Source organism: Triticum urartu, chromosome 7A (assembly GCF_056163025.1).
Source record: "Triticum urartu cultivar PI428250 chromosome 7A, HENAU_Tu73, whole genome shotgun sequence".
NCBI classification, from domain to species: Eukaryota; Viridiplantae; Streptophyta; class Magnoliopsida; order Poales; family Poaceae; genus Triticum; species Triticum urartu.
The window spans coordinates 653477414-653497821 of NC_141879.1; the positions used below are offsets into that span (position 1 = coordinate 653477414).

Consider the following 20408-nt stretch of genomic DNA (forward strand, 5'->3'; position numbering starts at 1 on the left):
CGGTCGTGTTATGTTTATTTACAGCTCAAGATGCCGGGTTACAAGGGTACCATCACTGTGCATGGAAGCCGAGAGGTGGCCCTGGAATGCGAGGAAGGCGATGCAGCTTATGCCGAGTCTGTCTGTGCAGCAAAGGAGCTCAAATTTTATCAAGATAACGTTGACCTGGCAGATATGACCTCCCTCAAGAAGCCGACTACGGAGCATGACCCGGCCATGAAGTTTAAATCGGTTGCAGAGACTAAGCTTGTTGATTTTACTCCGGGCGATTCATCTAAGCAATTCGGCATCAGTGCTAACTTGGATCCTAAATAGGAAAGCGCGCTCATCGAGTTCATCCGTGAGAACCGGGACATCTTTGCATGGAAGCCTTCTGACATGCCAGGTGTACCAAGAGGACTCGCTGAGCACACTCTTAATATTGATCTGAAGTATAAGCCGGTCAGGCAGTTTCTGCGACGATTCAATGAGGAACGACGAAAAGCTATAGGAGAAGAGGTCGCCCGGCTCTTGGCGGCTAGGTTCATTGTCGAAGTTTTTCACCCGAAGTGGTTGGATAACCCGGTGCTCATGCTCAAGAAAAACGGCACCTGGCAGATGTGTGTGGATTACACGGACTTAAATAAAGCTTGTCCGGCTGATCCTTTTGCTCTCCCCCGGATTGATCAAATCATTGATGCTACGGCGGGTTGTGAGCGTTTGAGCTTTTTGGATTCTTACTCTGGTTATCATCAGATCAAGATGGCAGTTAAGGACCAGGAGAAGACGGCTTTCATCACTCCGTTTGGAGCCTTCTGCTATGTGTCTATGCCTTTTGGGCTCAAGAGTGCCCAGGCGACTTATCAACGGTGTGTACAGAATTGTCTTCACATTCAGATTGGGCGCAATGTTCATGCTTATGTGGATGACATAGTGGTGAAATCCAGAGAGGCGGAAACCTTGATATCTGATCTCAGAGAAACCTTTGACAATCTCCGGGTTTACAAAATGATGCTTAACCCGGAGAAGTGTGTATTTGGTGTGCCTGCAGGCAAGCTTTTGGGATTCTTGGTCTCAAACAGGGGCATCGAGGCTAATCCGGAGAAGATTAAGGCAATCATTTCTTTGGCTAAACCGGCATGTATCAATGATGTTCAGCGATTGGCGGGCCGTGTTGCCGCCTTAAGCCGGTTCATAAGCCGGTTAGGTGAGAAGGCCCTACCGCTGTACCAGCTGATGAAGAAGGCAGACACCTTTGTCTGGAGTAATGCTGCTAATACTGCTTTTGAGGATTTGAAGACGCAGTTATCCGAGCCACCAGTTCTTGCAGCTCCCATTGACAAAGAGCCTTTGCTGTTATATGTGGCTGCTAATTCACGAGCCGTCAGTGTGGCAATTGTGGTAGAGCGCAAGGAGGCTAGTAAGGAACATCTGGTTCAACGGCCGGTTTATTATGTCAGTGAGGTACTCATCGAGTCAAAACAAAGATATCCTCATTGGCAGGAACTTGTTTACGGGGTGTTCATGGCAAGCCAGAAGCTGAAGCAATACTTCCAAGGTCACCCTATCACTTTAGTGAGTTCTGCCCCTTGGGAGACATTATTCAGAGCAGAGAGGCTATAGGACGAGTCGCCAAGTGGGCATCGAGCTCGGGCCTCATGGTCTGAAGTACGTACCACGCACTGCCATTAAGTCTCAAGCTTTGGTGGATTTCATGAATGACTGGACAGAGCTACAGGCACCTGAGGAGAAGCCCGATAACACTTATTGGACTATTCACTTTGATGGGTCCAGACAGTTGGAAGGCTCGGGGGCTGGAGTCGTGTTAACTTCCCCTCGAGGTGACAAATTTTGTTATGTGCTCCGGCTTATGTTTCCTAGTACTAACAATGCAGCTGAGTACGAGGCCCTACTCCATGGTCTCCAGATGGCCAAAGAGATGGACTTGAGCCGGGTAAGATGCTTGGGAGACTCAGACCTTGTGGCTCAACAGGTGTCAGGCAAGTGGGACTCTAAAGACCCCCTTATGGCGGCTTACCATCGTAAAGTCGATGTTGTGGCTGGGAATTTCAAGGGTTATGCGGTGGAACACATTGATCGAAGGAAGAATGAGGCGGCTAATGCCTTAAGCCGGTTGGGGTCTCAGCGTAAGCCGGTGCCGCCTAACACCTTTCTTGATGTTTTGCATAATCCTTCTGTTAAGTTGCCTACAGAGGAAGATCTGGCAATACCAGACCCGGAGGCATAGCTGGTGGCAGCTCTCCACGTTATCCCGGATTGGACAGTGCCTTATTTGGCTTACATGACCCGGGGAGAGTTGCCTGAAGATGAGATCTTGGCAAGAAAAATCGCCCGGCGGTCCAAGTCCATGACAATTGTCAATGGCGAGTTACATCACTGCAGCGTCACTGGAGCATTTCAACATTGCGTGTCACCTACAGAGGGTCAGGAGATCCTTCGTGAGATTCATGAAGGCGATTGTGGTCATCACGCCGGCTCAAAATCTCTTGTGGCCAAAGCTTTCCGTCATGGGTTTTATTGGCTGATGGCTCATGCGGATGCAGAAGACCTGGTCAGTAAATGTGACAGATGTCATAAATTCTCACGACGAGCCCATGTGCCGGCTCAAGAATTGAGGATGATTCCAATTACTTGGCTGTTTGAAGTCTGGGGGCTTGATATGGTCGGGCCTTTTAAAAGGTCTATGGATAAAAAGACGCACCTCTTGGTAGCGGTTGACAAGTTCACAAAGTGGGTGGAGGCGGAGCCAGTCAGTAAGTGTGATGCAGCCACGGCGGTCCAGTTTATGAAAAAGGTGATTTTTCGCTTTGGTTTTGCACACAACATTATAACTGATAATGGCACTAACCTCTCCAAAGGAGCTATGGAAGAGTTCTGTCAACGAGAGCATATCTGGCTTGACGTTTCAGCTTTGGCTCACCCTCAATCCAATGGTCAAGCAGAACGAGCTAATCAAGAAATCTTGAGGGGTATCAAGCCCCGGCTCTTGGTCCCCTTGCAGCGGACGCCGGGTTGTTGGGTGGAGGAGTTACCTTCTGTACTTTGGAGCATTAATACTACACCTAACAGATCTACAGGTTACACGCCTTTCTTTATGGTGTATGGAGCAGAGGCGGTCCTGCCAAGTGACATCCGTCATGACTCACCCCGTGTGGCAGCTTATGTTGAAGAAGACAATGAAAAAGCTCAGCAAGACGCACTTGACTTGTTAGATGAAGAGCGAGACTTGGCAATAGCCTGCTCGGTGATTTACCAGCAAGACCTGCGCCGCTACCACAACCGCCGGGTTAGGTCCAGAACCTTTCAGGAAGGCGACTTAGTGCTCCGACTCATCCAGGATCAATCTGACATGCACAAGCTATCCCCTCCTTGGGAAGGACCCTTTGTGGTCAGCAAGAATCTGAACAACGGATCATACTACCTTATCGACGTTCGGGAGCATAAAGACTCACGTAAGTCGGAGGAGGAGACCCGTCGGCCATGGAATATCGCTCATCTTCGGCCTTATTATACTTGAGCCATCGGCTCTAATGTGTATATACTTATACTATGTATATTACACAAAGCAATAAAGCAGGACCTCTGTCCTTTTTCCACTCCCAAAAAGGTTTATGTGTTTTCTTTGTCAGGTGGTGGAGATAACCAAGGAAAAGCGGGTCATATCTGAATTCGGCTTTCCTTTGGTCTGGCTTATGATCATATCTGAATCTAGCCGTGATCATTTGGGGGCTTCCTGTTCAAACATAGGTCGTATTCGAACCAAAGAGAACATAGCTGTCGATACCCACTTGATCAGCATACTGCCAAACCCACTTGGGGGCTTCTTGATCATATTTCAATCATAGCTTAACCCCTTTGGGTCTGACGTGGATCGTATTCGAATCAGCGTCATTAAACAACTCTTATGGTCACTTGGGGGCTTCCTGTTCAAACATAGGTCATATTCGAACCAAAGAGAACATAGCTGTCGATACCCACTTGATCGGCATCGCCACAGCCACTGGGGGCTAATAGATCGTATCTGAATCTTAGCTCAACCCCTTTGGAACGGTTCACTGATCGTATTAGAATCAGAAACCCTTGAATTTTGTTCATCATATTTTACAAGTATCAACATTGGATATCTTGAATACTGGTTACATCAGGTTGTTAAGTACCAGGTGAACTTTTATGTGCCAATTTTCAGGAGTTAAACTTACCCTCAGGGGTTGGCTTATGTAAGCCGGAAAATCAGCTATAAGCATGACAGGGCAATGCAAGACATTTCGGCAAAGGACATAACAGATTCATATAAACTACGAAGTGCATAGTAACGGCGGCTTATGCAAGTATTAAGGGCCATAAGCGTGCGCAAAGGCATAGCAAAACTCAAAGTGTTTTCTACTCTGTTACAAGACTCCCCGAGTCTGAATGATGCGGCATTTTTTTTCTACAATGACATAACCAGGTGGCGCCTGGCAATCTACTCTTGGGGTTGACTTGAAGCCTCCGGGTTATCCTTCTCTGCCTCTCCGCCGGCTGCTTTGTCCTGGAAGGATGATGAGGCCCAGTCAATGCCACTCAAAGCCTCAAACTCTGGTAAACCGGTTGGGTCGACTTCAGGGGCAAAGGTGTGCTTACGGATCGGAGGAATCAAGCTGACATCATCATAATGCAGCGTGGGGATTCTCCGATTCTCCTTGTCATAACCCGGCTGACACTTGGTGAGGTCAGTGTCATTTCCAATTTGATTGGCCATAGGAGCGATGTCGGCCGGGTCTAGCTCTGGTAACCAGGCTTTGGCCCGACTCAAAGCGGCTATTGCTTCAGCTCTTGCTTGGGCCCGTCTCAACTCTGGAATCCGCTGAGGAAGTACAGCAAGCTGTTGTAACACATCTTGCAAGAGGTGGGGCACATCATTTGATAAGGCTACAACGGCCAAGGCACGTTGCGACCCGATGTACAGTTGCTCTACTAGAGTATACACCGCCTTCAATTTGATCAGCGTATTCTGCTTGAGGTTTGTGCTCCTGGGGCCTGTATTGGTAAGTATAAGGTAAACCTCAGGTAACAATTAAAGGAATATTTACAATATTTAATGCTTGCTTAAGATAACTTACCAAAGATCGCTGAGACCATCCGAGATATCTGGCGTTGTAAGCCGGTCAGTTCGGTTGTTGCATTTGCCCGCGACGCCTCTGCTGTCTTGGCCCGGGTCACTAGTCCGGCCTTTTCGTCAGCCCAAATTTTCTTCTCCGACTCAAAATTTTTCTTCAGCTTCTCTTGTTTAGAGACGCTGAATTCAAATTTGGAGTTAGCCTTTTGAGTTTCAATCTCCTGGGCTGCCACGCAGTTCTTCAGGTCAACAATCTCCGATTCAAATTGACTTATGATGGCCTGCATTGCACCGGATAGTAGTCAAGATTACGGTAAATAATATTAAGTCCCAAGCACTTTGCAAGCAAAGATACTTGACACTTGGGGGCTAATGTATACCGAAGCTTTCTAAATTATTAAGCCGGTCCTGGATATTAAGTCCCAAATACTTTGCAAGCAAAGATACTTGGCACTTGGGGGCTAATGTGTATCGCAAGTTAAAGGTATTGTGTTACATCCAGTTTAAATATTTCTCTTTAAGCCGGGCAAGCAGCTCTAATAATTTTTATAAGTCTACAACATATTTATTCATAAGCAATAGACTTGGGGGGTGGTACAGTGTGACGCCCGGATAATCAAGCTACAGTAACCTCTGCTAATGATGCCACGTCACCACTCTTACAGTTGTAAATCTCACAATGATTCAATCCCGTTCGAATTCAAAATTCAAAATCAAGTCAAACGGTAAAGTTTTCAAACATTAAAATTTAAATGTTCTAGAGGTGGCAAATAATGCTTAGGTAATTATGGTGGAGGATCACATTTTTATAAAATAATTAAAAGCACTAAACTAAATAAAACAGTGGCTTAAACAAATAATTAAATGCATTTTATAAATATTAAAACATTAAACTATTTTATTTGGTATGAGAAATTCATGTGGCAATAGAGTATTTATAAATACTAATTTAGGGGCTAGTGGTATATTTTATAAAACTAAAAGTAAAGTAAAACTAATATGAAAACAGAAACTATAAATAAAATAGGAAAGAAAAAAAAAGCAAAGCAAAAGCAAAAAGAAAGAAGGAGACCCCCTGATGGGCCGTGGCCCAGCTGGCCATCGGGCCCCCAGGCCAGCCCAGTAGCCCCCCTGTATAACCCCCTCCCCACCGAACCCTAGACACCGACACACCCACTCCCCCTCCCGACCCAATCTGGATCAAGGGGAACCCCCCCCCCCACTCCACCTCGCTCTCTACCCCATCTCCCTCGATCTCTCGATGCCGAAGCCCTTTCGCCAGCGCCACCCGTCTTCCGACACCGTCGCCCTTCTCCCGAGCCGACCGCGACGCCCATCGCCCCCGACACCGCCTGACCCTGCCGTCGTCAGAGCTGCCCTGCCGTCCTCCTCTTCGACTCCTCCGCGCCGGACCTCCCCCTCTACGTTGCCGTCGTCCCCGTCCTCCTCCCCAAAGGCTCCACCGAGCCTCGCCGACCCTCGTCTCTGCAACGCCGGTGAGGCCACGGCCTCCTCGTCCTCTTTGCGCCCGCTCTGCACGTCTCCCCGTCGCCACCCGCACCGGCCTCCCCTGCTCGACGCGCCACCGCGCGCGCCCGGCGCTCGTCGCCGCGGCCACCGCGTGCGTGCGCCCCGTGCACGCCTCGCCATCCCACTCGTCGCGCCCGAACGCCCGCAACCCCGCGCTCTCCATGCGCTCACCGCAACCGCCGCCCTCACTCCCCTGCTTGGCCGCGCGCACTCGCGCGCGCGCCCTCGCCGCGGCCCCCTGTACCGCCCCAGTCATCGCCCCCCGGTCACCGCGGCTAACGCCCGCCTCCCCTCTTCCCTGCCCGTGGTGACTGACCTAGGCCGGTCGCCGTTCGGTCCGGCCGCACCTCTCCACGGCCCCGGCGCCCTCCTTCGGTGGCCGCCGCTTCACCACGGCACCGCTCTGCCCGTGGCCTCGCCGTGGCCATGGCCACCCGCGCCTGGCGCCTCCACTAGCCTGTGCAGGCGCCCAATCGGGCTACGGGTTGCGCCCGCACCCCCCTGCACACGACGCCCGTTAGACCGAACCGATAAGGCCTTTGGCCCACTGACAAAGGGGCCCCAGCCCCAGAACAAAAAAATGATGAATAATAATAATAATAATAATAAATAATTAAAATAATTAATTAATGAAGTTAATTAATCCTGTTAATTAATCTAATCAATTAGTTAGGTTAATTAAACCCTAATTAACATAAACAGTGTATGACAGGTGGGTCCACTGGACCCACTGGTCAGGTTGACCAAGTCAACTCTGTTGACTGCTGATGTCAGCATGACATCATGCTGATGTCATTAATCTGTTTTTCGAATTAATTTAAATAATTAATTAAATTCTAGAAATTAATAAAATCTTTAGAAAATCATATCTTTTAATCCGTAACTCGGATTAACATATTTTCAACATGAAAGTTGCTCAGAATGTCGAGACGATTCCGGATACGCAGCCTGTTCGTCCGCCACACATCCCTAGCATAGCAAACTCGCAACTTTCCCCCTCCGGCTCCTCTGCACGAAAACGCGAAACACCAGGGATACTTTCCTGGATGTTTCCCCCCTTCACCGGTATCACCTCATACCACGTTAGGGCACCCCCTAGCACCGATACATGTCATTCCATGCATCGCTATGCATCTGTTTGCTTAAGTATTTATTGTTTCTTCCCCCCTCTTCTTCCGCTAGACACCGAGACCGACGCCGCTGCTACCCAGTACGACTACGGAGTTGACGACCCCCTCTCTTGCCAGAGCAACCAGGCAAGCCCCCCCCCCCCTGATCACCAGATATCGCCTACTCTCCTCTATACTGCTTGCATTAGAGTAGTGTAGCATGTTAGTGCTTTCCGTTATTCCTATCCTGATGCATAGCCTGTCCTTGCTACTACTGTTGTTACCATTACCTGCTATCCTACTGCTTTGTATAGGATGCTAGTGTTCCATCAGTGGCCCTACACTCTTTTCCGTCTGCCATGCTATACTATTGGGCCGTGATCACTTCGGGAGGTGATCACGGGCATATGCTATATACTTTACACTGTTACATTACCTGTGGTACTGTTCGGAGATGGGGGCTGAAGGGGCAGGTGGTTCCACCCAGGTAGTGGTGGGCCTGGGTTCCCGACGGCCCCCGACTGTTACCTTGTGGCGGAGCGACGGGGCAGGTTGAGACCACCTAGGAGAGAGGTGACCTGGCCCTGGTCGGCGTTCGCGGACACTTAACACGCTTAACGAGATCTGGGTATTTGATCTGAGTCTGGCCATTTGGTCTATACGCACTAACCATCTACGCGGGAGTAGTTATGGGTATCCCGGCGTCGTGGTATCAGCCGAAGCCTTCGTGACGTCAGCGACTGAGTGGCGCGCACCGGATTGGACCGTAAGCCTGCTCTTGTATTAAGGGGGCTAGTTCTGCTTCCGGCCGCGTTCGCAACGTGCAGGTGTGCTATGGGCGATGGGCCCAGACCCCTGTGCGCTTAGGTTTAGACCGGCGTGCTGACCTCTCTGTTGTGCCTAGGTGGGGCTGCGACGTGTTGATCTTCCACGGCCGGGCATGACCCAGGAAAATGTGTCCGGCCAAATGGGATCAAGCGTGTTGGGGTATGTGGTGCACCCCTGCAGGGAAGTTAATCTATTCGAATAGCCGTGATCTTCGGTAACAGGACGACTTGGAGTTGTACCTTGACCTTATGACAACTAGAACCGGATACTTAATAAAACACACCCTTCCAAGTGCCAGATACAACCGGTGATCGCTCTCTCACAGGGCGACGAGGGGAGGATCATCGGTTAGGATTATGCTATGCGATGATACTTGGAGGACTTTAGTCTACTCTCTTCTACATGCTGCAAGACGGAGGCTGCCAGAAGCGTAGTCTTCGACAGGATTAACTATCCCCCTCTTATTCTGGCATTCTGCAGTTCAGTCCACTGATATGGCCCTTTACACATATACCCATGCATATGTAGCATAGCTCCTTGCTTGCGAGTACTTTGGATGAGTACTCACGGTTGCTTTCTCCCTCTTTTCCCCTATCCCTTCTACCTGGTTGTCGCAACCAGATGTTGGAGCCCAGGAGCCAGACGCCACCTTCGACGACGACTCCTACTACACCGGAGGTGCCTACTACTACATGATGCCCGCTGACGACGACCAGGAGTAGTTAGGAGGATCCCAGGCAGGAGGCCTGCGCCTCTTTCGATCTGTATCCCAGTTTGTGCTAGCCTTCTTAAGGCAAACTTGTTTAACTTATGTCTGTACTCAGATATTGTTGCTTCCGCTGACTCTTGTGCCTTCGAGCATTTTATTCGATCCTTCGAGGCCCTTGGCTTGTAATATAAAGCTTGTATTATTTTAATTTGTGTCTAGAGTTGTGTTGTGATATCTTCCCGTGAGTTCCTGATCTTGGTCGTACACATTTGCGTGTATGATTAGTGTACGGTCAAATCGGGGGCAACACAAGTTGGTATCAGAGCCGACTGCCTGTAGGAATCCCCCTTTCCAACTCCTTGGCCGAAGTTGAGTCTAGGCATTGCAAAACTTTTACTAACTTGGCTGTGTGTCTTACGGGCACACGTCGCCATCGAGTGGTAGTAGGATCTTTTAGTCCTTGACCTATACTCTGGGGCTCTGACATCTCTTCTATTCGGGTTAAATGATTTTGCTAAAATCCAACTCTAGGTTCTCGTTACCACTTCCTGATGGAGAGCCCTTTAATACGGATGATCGACTGCTTCAATGAAAGATTCTGACAATACTCTCGGATGTTCCCTCGATAGTTTGTGCCATCCCTTTTGCAATTCCCTACCACCAAATATCCTTTTGGATAAATACATACACTTTTCATTTATACAATCATTCCCCGTTGGTCTTGTTATTACAAAATACCCTGAAATTCTCTCCTTTGTCCTGAGAATACTTTGTGCCTACTGCCTTGAGTCCCTTGCTACATAAATACCTCTACGGATAATTGCTCGCACTTGCCGAGTATCTGCCCATCCCTAGCTGTTCATGTGTTTCACAATGGTCTTCGAAATACTATTCGATCCTCCAAAAAAAATCCTTAGTAGCTTATTGCTCTGCAATACTTGCCTGCTTGCATTATGGATGCTTTCCATATGTCTGGTGATATTCGTTAGTATCCTTAGACATCGTCATTTTGATCCTATTGATTCAACATGAGTGCAAATGCACGCAATCATCAGTTGATCCTTTTAAATATCTCTCAGGCTCAGACGTCATTTTTGAACATGAGCTTGTTCTCGACCAATCTGTTTACCGTCAATTGTACCCTTAGGTCTACTGAACTAATCCACCCTTGATCAGAGCATCTGCTTCCGATCCTTCTATTTGGAAAACATAATTCCTTTGATATCTAAGCATCGAATCATTCAGGTGTTCTATAATCTGATGCCTTGCATCCTTTCTTCAACTGATTGTGTGCCGATGCTCACATCAGCTCCGCTATGGACCGTCAGATCCTTTATTGGATTATTATTTAACAGTGCCCTCCTTATTCAATAATCTTGTGAGCCTTTCCTTGGATACATAATGCTTTTGGTAAATTGTATCCTCTGTTTTCTCAACCATGCTCTGTTTTCGAGCTGGTGGTATTTAAGATTGAAGCTTGTGGTATATGTTTCCATGATACCCTGACGGGTTGAACCTATGCCTTCCTTAATATGTGTGAACTCGAAAGTTTTCACGAGTCATACACTTCTGGTATTTTGCCAGATAAAATTTCAACACTACAACTTCTTCGAAAGTGAGAAGTGAATGAAAGGTTATGCATTGGAGAAGTAGGAGTCGACCTTGAACTTTGTGTTCATGCCCATGGACCCGATGTAAATCTTATCATTAAAGCTTCTCTTAAATTAAATATTCCTTTGGTATAAGTTCATCTTATATCCGGGATCTGGCCTTTTGCAATCGTGGTTCCGACTATGTTCTCCTTTAAATACCATTTCACGTGCAAGTTTAAGCGCTTGTCTTCTGTAGAGCAATACCCCAGTCCAACCTCTACTTTGATCTGTCATTGAGTATTACCCCCTCTGGTATCTCGAGATTATCATGGAACTGCATAACCTCTTATGAGTTCTTCATCAGGTATTACATTCTCACGGACTCCAATTTTTCACGGGCCTTGAGTTATGAAACACTCAAGGACACCGATAACGGAATCGAGTATGCACTGCGATTCAACGAGGATTAGAGATCTTCATCGCTTGCAAGTTTAATACTCCATGTCTGCCCTAGCCTGAACGGATACATCATTATCGTGCTAATTTTAATCATCAGCATTCTGAGCTCTTCCAGGATGTCAATTGAGTTCATTATGAGAAATACCATCCTTGCCCTCGATGATCTGTGTCAGCATCGACCACTTTATTGACTTCCCTCCAACACAAGCTTATTCGCGTTTTGTGTTATACCTTGAGATCCTTGCTATCCAGCAATTCTTCTTCTTTACCTTGGAGTATTACCATCTTATATGTCAAGAATGTCTTGAGAATTTCACCACCTCTTAAGAATTCTTGATACACGTGATACTTCTTGCCATCTCCATTCATTCCTTGGTCCTTGTGTTGTTTCTAACCGGACAACCGACAATTGAACTATGATGTGCGAATCCAAAACTTCTAGCAACCTTATTGCTTTGGAGTTAATGGTCAACATTTCATTCTTAGACCATTGGTTATCGAACCACCATTCTAGCATTGATCACGCTACCCAAGACCATATTTCGGGTGCACCTTTCAACCAAATTGTGTATGTTTTCCTCGAGCATACATCAGTATATTATTTGACTTGACAAATGTTATCTCCTTGTTCACATGGTTGTGGAGATCCATCTTTGTTAATCTCGATAAATTGCCGCTGATTCCATCAGCTACCCCCCTCATCCTCTCCTTGGGTTAATGATGATGAATCCTTTGTATATCCAAGTCCGACCTTTGCTTGAAGACCATGTCAATGCTATCTCGAAGCATGTCTGTGATACTCTGATTTTCAACAAGAACATTTGAAGCCCAATGCTAAATGTTTCTTGCTCAATTATCCAAACACCGTTGTATGGGTAATGTCATGAAATTTCTCTCCCCTACCTAAGGAGTTTTATACATGATATCCTGTCATGGATATCATGTTTTGCTTGTCCTTGGGAAGGATATACCCCTAAATTATGCGTTTAAACACATTTTTTCCTTTCCATTGTTCTGTTTAATCTGATAATCACATATTACTTTCCATCGTTTTGTTTAACCTTCTTGAGGTTTATATGATCTAAGCAGTAATATTCTCCTGCTTATGTAAAAACCTCGGTGTACAACCGTGTCAGTAAGACTCTGTTGCTTATGTTGATAGCATTCCGGTAGCCACCGATGGACAAGAATTTCGCCTAATGGTCCGCCTCGTTCAACGAGCAGGAAAATGGTTCTCTTCATCCCTCGCCCTTGGTACCGGCATTGTTGCCGACATAACCGACATGCTACTCTCTGACATGCCTTGCTATCATGACTGTGCAAGATGTTACCGCTCTTCCTACTTTTACCCCACATGGTGGGCCCATAACCCACAGGTCCCAGGATCGAAACCTGACTCTCCTGTACCCTCTGTTTCCAAAGTTATTCCTTGCGATTGATTTCGCAAGTAATTCACGGGTCACCTTTCTAGTGCTCTATTCTGGTTTCAGACGCAATACTTACTATCGCTGCTCTGAACCCATTTTCTCACTCTGGTTCAGACTTCGACAACTATCTATCCGCTTGGAACATCTTATTGTACCTTCGTACCTTACTCTCGATGTATTTTATATGTTTAACTCGAGAGATAATCTTATACTCATTCATGGGATAACCCAAGATTGTTTCCCTCAAAAGCATTCTGACGTAGCTGAGCTGCCCCTTAACCTTTCGTAAGTACGATAGAGTTCCTGAAGAAATGATGACAAGTTTATCATGATGCATTGGAATAAAGAATTGAAGACATCAACGAAAGGGATTAACTTCTTCGAGAAGATCCGTTAGAATATCGTAACCAGAACTTCCCCCCTTACCCCCCTTAAATCTCGGGACGAGATTTCTTGTAGTGGAGGAGAATTGTGACGCCCGGATAATCAAGCTACAGTAACCTCTGCTAATGATGCCACGTCACCACTCTTACAGTTGTAAATCTCACGATGATTCAATCCCGTTCGAATTCAAAATTCAAAATCAAGTCAAACGGTAAAGTTTTCAAACATTAAAATTTAAATGTTCTAGAGGTGGCAAATAATGCTTAGGTAATTATGCTGGAGGATCACATTTTTATAAAATAATTAAAATCACTAAACTAAATAAAACAGTGGCTTAAACAAATAATTAAATGCATTTTATAAATATTAAAACATTAAACTATTTTATTAGGTATGAGAAATTCATGTGGCAATAGAGTATTTGTAAATACTAATTTAGGGGCTAGTGGTATATTTTATAAAAATAAAAGTAAAGTAAAACTAATATGAAAACAGAAACTATAAATAAAATAGGAAAGAAAAAAAAAGCAAAGCAAAAGCAAAAAGAAAGAAGGAGACCCCCTGATGAGCCGTGGCCCAGCTGGCCATCGGGCCCCCAGGCCGGCCCAGTCGCCCCCCTGTATAACCCCCTCCCCACCGAACCCTAGACACCGACACACCCACTCCCCCTCCCGATCCAATCTGGATCAAGGGGAAACCCCCCCCCCACTCCACCTCGCTCTCTACCCCATCTCCCTCGATCTCTCGATGCCGAAGCCCTTTCGCCGGCGCCACCCGTCTTCCGACCCCGTCGCCCTTCTCCCGAGCCGACCGGGACGCCCATCGCCCCCGACGCCGCTGGACCCCGCCGTCGTCGGAGCTACCCTGCCGTCCTCCTCTTCGACTCCTCCGCGCCGGACCTCCCTTCTACGTTGCTGTCGTCCCCGTCCTCCTCCCCAAAGGCTCCACCGAGCCTCGCCGACCCTCGTCTCTGCAACGCCGGTGAGGCCACGGCCACCTCTTCCTCTTTGCGCCCGCTCTGCACGTCTCACCGTCGCCACCCGCACCGGCCTCCCCTGCTCGACGCGCCACCGCGCGCGCCCGGCGCTCGTCGCCGCGGCCACCGCGCGCGTGCGCCCCGTGCATGCCTCGCCATCCGACTCGTTGCGCCCGAACGCCCGCAACCCCGCGCTCTCCGTGCGCTCACCGCAACCACCGCCCTCACTCCCCTACTTGGCCGCGCGCACTCGCGCGCGCGCCCTCGCCGCGGCCCCCTGTACCGCCCCAGTCATCGCCCCGCGGTCACCGCGGCTAACGCCCGCCTCCCCTCTTCCCTGCCCGTGGTGACTGACCCAGGCCGGTCGCCGTTCGGTCCGGCCGCACCTCTCCACGGCCCCGGCACCCTCCTCCGGTGGCCGCCGCTTCACCACGGCACCGCTCCGCCCGTGGCCACGCCGTGGCCATGGCCACTCGCGCCTGGCGCCTCCACTGGCCTGTGCCGGCGCCCAATCGGGCTACGGGTTGCGCCCGCACCCCCCTGCACACGACGCCCGTTAGACCGAACCGATAAGGCCTTTGGCCCACTGACAAAGGGGCCCCAGCCCCAGAACAAAAAATGATGAATAAAAATAATAATAATAATAAATAATTAAAATAATTAATTATTTAATTAATTCATTAAGTTAATTAATCCTGTTAATTAATCTAATCAATTAGTTAGGTTAATTAAACCCTAATTAACATAAACAGTGTATGACAGGTGGGTCCCACTGGACCCACTGGTCAGGTTGACCAAGTCAACTCTGTTGACTGCTGATGTCAGCATGACATCATGCTGATGTCATTAATCTGTTTTTCGAATTAATTTAAATAATTAATTAAATTCTAGAAATTAATAAAATCTTTAGAAAATCATATCTTTTAATCCGTAACTCGGATTAAAATATTTTCAACATGAAAGTTGCTCAGAATGTCGAGACGATTCCGGATACGCAACCCATTCGTCCGCCACACATCCCTAGCATAGCAAACTCGCAACTTTCCCCCTCCGGCTCCTCTGCCTGAAAACGCGAAACACCGGGGATACTTTCCCGGATGTTTCCCCCCTTCACCGGTATCACCTCATACCACGTTAGGGCACCCCTAGCACCGATACTTGTCATGCCATGCATCGCTATGCATCTGCTTGCTTAAGTATTTATTGTTTCTTCCCCCCTCTTCTTCCGCTAGACACCGAGACCGACACCGCTGCTACCTAGTACGACTACGGAGTTGACGACCCCCTCTCTTGCCAGAGCAACCAGGCAAGCCCCCCCCCCTTGATCACCAGATATCACCTACTCTCCTCTATACTGCTTGCATTAGAGTAGTGTAGCATGTTACTGCTTTCCGTTATTCCTATCCTGATGCATAGCCTGTCCTTGCTACTACTGTTGTTACCATTACCTGCTATCCTACTGCTTAGTATAGGATGCTAGTGTTCCATCAGTGGCCCTACACTCTTGTCCGTCTGCCATGCTATACTACTGGGCCGTGATCACTTCGGGAGGTGATCACGGGCATATGCTATATACTTTACACTGTTACATTACCTGTGGTATTGTTCGGAGATGGGGGCTGAAATGGCAGGTGGTTCCACCCAGGTAGTGGTGGGCCTGGGTTCCCGATGGCCCCCGACTGTTACCTTGTGGCGGAGCGACAGGGCAGGTTGAGACCACCTAGGAGAGAGGTGACCTGGCCCTGGTCGGCGTTCGCGGACACTTAACACACTTAACGAGGTCTGGGTATTTGATCTGAGTCTGGCCATTTGGTCTATACGCACTAACCATCTACGCGGGAGTAGTTATGGGTATCCCGACATCGTGGTATCAGCCGAAGCCTTCGTGACGTCAGCGACTGAGTGGCGCGCGCCGGATTGGACCGTAAGCCTGCTCTTGTATTAAGGGGGCTAGTTCTGCTTCCGGCTGCGTTCGCAACGTGCAGGTGTGCTATGGGCGATGGGCCCAGACCCCTGTGCGCTTAGGTTTAGACCGGCGTGCTGACCTCTCTGTTGTGCCTAGGTGGGGCTGCGACGTGTTGATCTTCCACGGCCGGGCATGACCCAGGAAAGTGTGTCCGGCCAAATGGGATCAAGCGTGTTGGGGTATGTGGTGCACCCCTGCAGGGAAGTTAATCTATTCGAATAGCCGTGATCTTCGGTAACAGGACGACTTGGAGTTGTACCTTGACCTTATGACAACTAGAACCAGATACTTAATAAAACACACCCTTCCAAGTGCCAGATACAACCGGTGATCGCTCTCTCACAGGGCGACGAGGGGAGGATCATCGGTTAGGATTATGCTATGCGATGATACTTGGAGGACTTCAGTCTACTCTGGCTGCCAGAAGCGTAGTCTTCGACAGGATTAACTATCCCCCTCTTATTCTGGCATTCTGCAGTTCAGTCCACTGATATGGCCCTTTACACATATACCCATGTATATGTAGCGTAGCTCCTTGCTTGCGAGTACTTTGGATGAGTACTCACGGTTGCTTTCTCCCTCTTTTCCCCTATCCCTTCTACCTGGTTGTCGCAACCAGATGTTGGAGCCCAGGAGCCAGACGCCACCTTCGACGACGACTCCTACTACACCGGAGGTGCCTACTACTACATGATGCCCGCTGACGACGACCAGGAGTAGTTAGGAGGATCCCAGTCAGGAGGCCTGCGCCTCTTTCGATCTGTATCCCAGTTTGTGCTAGCCTTCTTAAGGCAAACTTGTTTAACTTATGTCTGTACTCAGATATTGTTGCTTCCGCTGACTCTTGTGCCTTCGAGCATTGTATTCGAGCCTTCGTGGCCCTTGGCTTGTAATATAAAGCTTGTATTATTTTAATTTGTGTCTAGAGTTGTGTTGTGATATCTTCCCGTGAGTTCCTGATCTTGGTCGTACACATTTGCGTGTATGATTAGTGTACGGTCAAATCGGGGGCGGCACATACAGTAAGTATGATTGAAAGTAAGGAAGCATAAGTCATACCTCAGATTTTTGCTGTATTTGCTTCACCATGTCAATTTCCAGGTCATGACTGCTATGCACCTGGTTGATATAGCCCGAGATGATCTCTCCAATACTCAAATGAGTATAGTCGGTGATATTCATCTTGGCCTTATGGTGTTCTAGTAACTCCTCTTTAGCCGAACATTTGGCAAGGACGGTGGGCCTGGCCGGCTCAACAAATTGAGCCTTGAGAAATTCCACTTCTGAGTCAGCCGTTTTGACTGGGCTAGGTGCCTCCGGGTTAACAGAACCATCAAGAATATCTTTAGCAGGCGGGTCAGAAGTTGGTGCTGCAATGTCTTGAGCCGGCTCAGGCGGCGGTTGATGTGTGGAAGAGTTGGGAGCAGCTATACCCTGTTCCGGTTCAGTCACCATAGGGGTTTGGGCCGGTTTATCTTTCTTGGTTTTCTTCCTGGGCTTAACCTGCACGCTGTGGGCAAAGCAGAGAAATAAGTAAAGAAACATGAAGAAAGAAAAACATAAGGTGAATAAATTGATATTACCCAGGGGCAGTCTTAAAAGCCGGCATGTTTGATTGCATGGACTCGCCGGATGAAGGAGAAGTATCCTGGTAATTGGAGTCAGAGGAATTGAGAGGTTGACGGATTAGACCCGCCAAAGGTAAAAAATGGTATAAATTGGAGATAACCTCAGTCCGACGCTTCCGGGTTGTGTCAGGCAAGCCGGAGGATAGCTCTGCATCCTTGCTGGTCCGGGTCTGCCTCCGGTTTTCAAATTGCTGTTGCTTCAAAAGAAAGTCAGGATCTTGGTAAGCCAAAGGGTGTGAAAATCTTACTTTCCGGGTTACTCTTCGAATTTTCTGACGCGGCCGAAGTTTGGAGTCGGAGGAGATTATAATTACCTCTTCTTCGACGGGTTGGCTGTTGCCCGTGTCTCCCTGAAAGAAGGTTAATATCAGTAAAGTAGTGATAAAGGAGAAAGGGAAATTAAAAAGTTACCTCTTCCTCATTATCATCAGTATCATCAAGCTGAAGCAACTCAGAAGCGCTTGGCTTCCTTTTCCTTGAAGTGGTGGGCTTTGCGGTTTTCCTTTCGGCCCTCTTGGCCGCCCTGGCTGTCTTGGCCGCCTCATGATCATATTGGATTTTCCAGAAGTTATCATTTGCCTGTAAAAGGTTATAAAGGGTTATGCGTAAGAATACAGTATAACATGGTGAAAAAATAACCCGACGGCTGGAAACTTACTGCAGGGGCCGGGTTCTTCTGGCAAAAAGGTAGTAAGCTGAAAGCGTTACTATTCACTGTGCCCTCTTTCAACAAAGACTGAGTTGTAGCTTCCACTACGTCATCTAGTAAGTCGTCAGGACTATGATGCTGAGGGTCATCTTTCTCGCCTGAATAATTACACATTAAGCTGGGGCGGCGGCTTAACGGAATTATTCTCCAAGCAACCCAGACTCAGACCAGATCAATGCCATCTAAGCCATTCCCTAAAAGAGCTTTAATCTTCTGGATCTTGGGGGTGAGTGGCAGACGTTTAATAGCGGTCAACTTATCCGGCAGCGGGTGAGTAGGTTCAAGGCGCAATGCACGAAAGCCGGGCAACGGGTTTTCACCAGCCGGAGAAGTATCTTGGCAGTAGAACCATGTCTGGTTCCAGTCCTTTGGATGACTCGGCAATTTAGCATAAGGGAACAGGCAGTCTCTCCGCCTTTGAATCGATATGCCACCAAGCTCCAGACTGGGCCCGTTGGCCCGCTCATTCTACCGGTTCAAATAGAACAATTCCCTGAACAAAAGTAGGCTGGGTTCTTCTCCAAGGTAGACCTCACAGAAAACTTGGAAGTTACAGATATTTGACACGGAATTGGGCCCAATGTCTTGAGGTCTTAAGTCAAAGAAGTCCAGAACATCTCTAAAGAATTTTGAACCGGGAGGAGCAAATCCCCGGCTCATGTGATTGGTAAAAATGATCACCTCCCCTTCCTTGGGTTGAGGTTTCTCTTCAGACGGTTCTAGAGCACGATAAGACATGACATCCTTATTGGGCAGATGGCCAGACTTTACAAACTCGGACAGTTTGCTCTCTGTAACAATGGATGGGACCTAGTTGCAGGTAACCGGAAGTTTAACAGCTTTGGGTGCCATTGGGTAAATTAAAGCCTACAACAAGATAAAGGAAATTTTTTCTGGTTCATTATAACCCAGAGAATAAACATTATTGGGTTATTTAAGATGGCGGGTTAAGAAGGGGCCTAATGACATATAGGTAACTATGTGATAATGTTTAACAGCTGCAGGTATTAAAGATGATTAAGGTTTTCTTAAGTCGCCAGAGGCAAGCAGTGCTGACAGCCGGTACTATCTTAAACCGGCTACACGGACTACTATGGCTGAAACAGAGTCAACAGACGCAGTTTTTTGGCTAAGTGTGGAACAAACAGGTTTCACAAGTTACAATCATTATTTTGGATCAAACGATGCTCTGGAAAGGAAAATATTTCTAGACCTAAAACATTACAGAGAAGTTCATATACTCGCGGAGGGCTTCAAAACAAGGGAAATGAGATATGTTCTCATACACGATAAGCACAAACATTTTCCACAGCATTTCTAAGTTGTTTTTATAATCTAAGCAAGGCATTAGAGGTGAGAACTAATGCAGGTTTGCGTCGGGCGGCGATGAACGACGACGAACTCAAGACGGTTTCAATGCAGATCTGAGAAGGGGGAAAAGAGGAACTCATAGATGCGGAAGAACTGCGGAGGGTCGCCATCGTTTTCTGGTCAGAATCAGGGTGATGCAGCGGCCTGAGTCGGTGAAGACGAGGGGGTCGACGGTGGCGGCGGCGGAGCTTGAACAGCAAAGAAGGAGGTGCGAGGAGGAAGACGACTGAAGGAAATGAAAAAGACCTAGGTCGCATCTATTTATAAGGAGGGGCCGACCAAGACGGCGCGAGAAACGAGGAGACAGAATATCATTTCACAATGACCCCGACGCCTCAATTTTTGGGATGGTCAGTTAAGGCAAAGATCTGTTGAAGATATGATGAAATAAGATAAGGATTTAATTAAAAGATGATGTCACGGTGGGTTAACCCGGATCCAGAAGATGACGTCACAATGGGTTATGACCTTTTTACGGACAGAAGACACAAGGACTGATTCTTAAGGTATTTTAAGATTGACATGAACCGGTCCAAATCAATCTGGGGCCTAATGTTGGGGATATAACTAGTTGAGTAAGCCGGCCAGGAGGGGCCGGGTTATGCAAATAGGACTAATCGTCAAG

The 20408-nt window shown here is 47.9% G+C and overlaps 2 protein-coding genes across 2 annotated transcripts in view; both read right to left on the bottom strand.

The window, feature by feature from the left end:
- The window catches only part of LOC147961105 (large ribosomal subunit protein eL42z/eL42y), a 288994-nt gene that overhangs the window by 163178 nt on the left and 105408 nt on the right, over positions 1-20408 (bottom strand). The window lies entirely within an intron of this gene.
- LOC147961107 (uncharacterized) lies at positions 17129-18526 on the bottom strand. The gene is made up of 5 exons (XM_087537566.1): positions 18362-18526; positions 18115-18282; positions 18018-18053; positions 17659-17894; positions 17129-17585 (listed from the first exon to the last, which is right to left on the bottom strand). The coding sequence occupies exons 1-5, from the start codon at positions 18524-18526 to the stop codon at positions 17129-17131; spliced, it is 1062 nt and encodes a 353-aa protein (XP_087393692.1).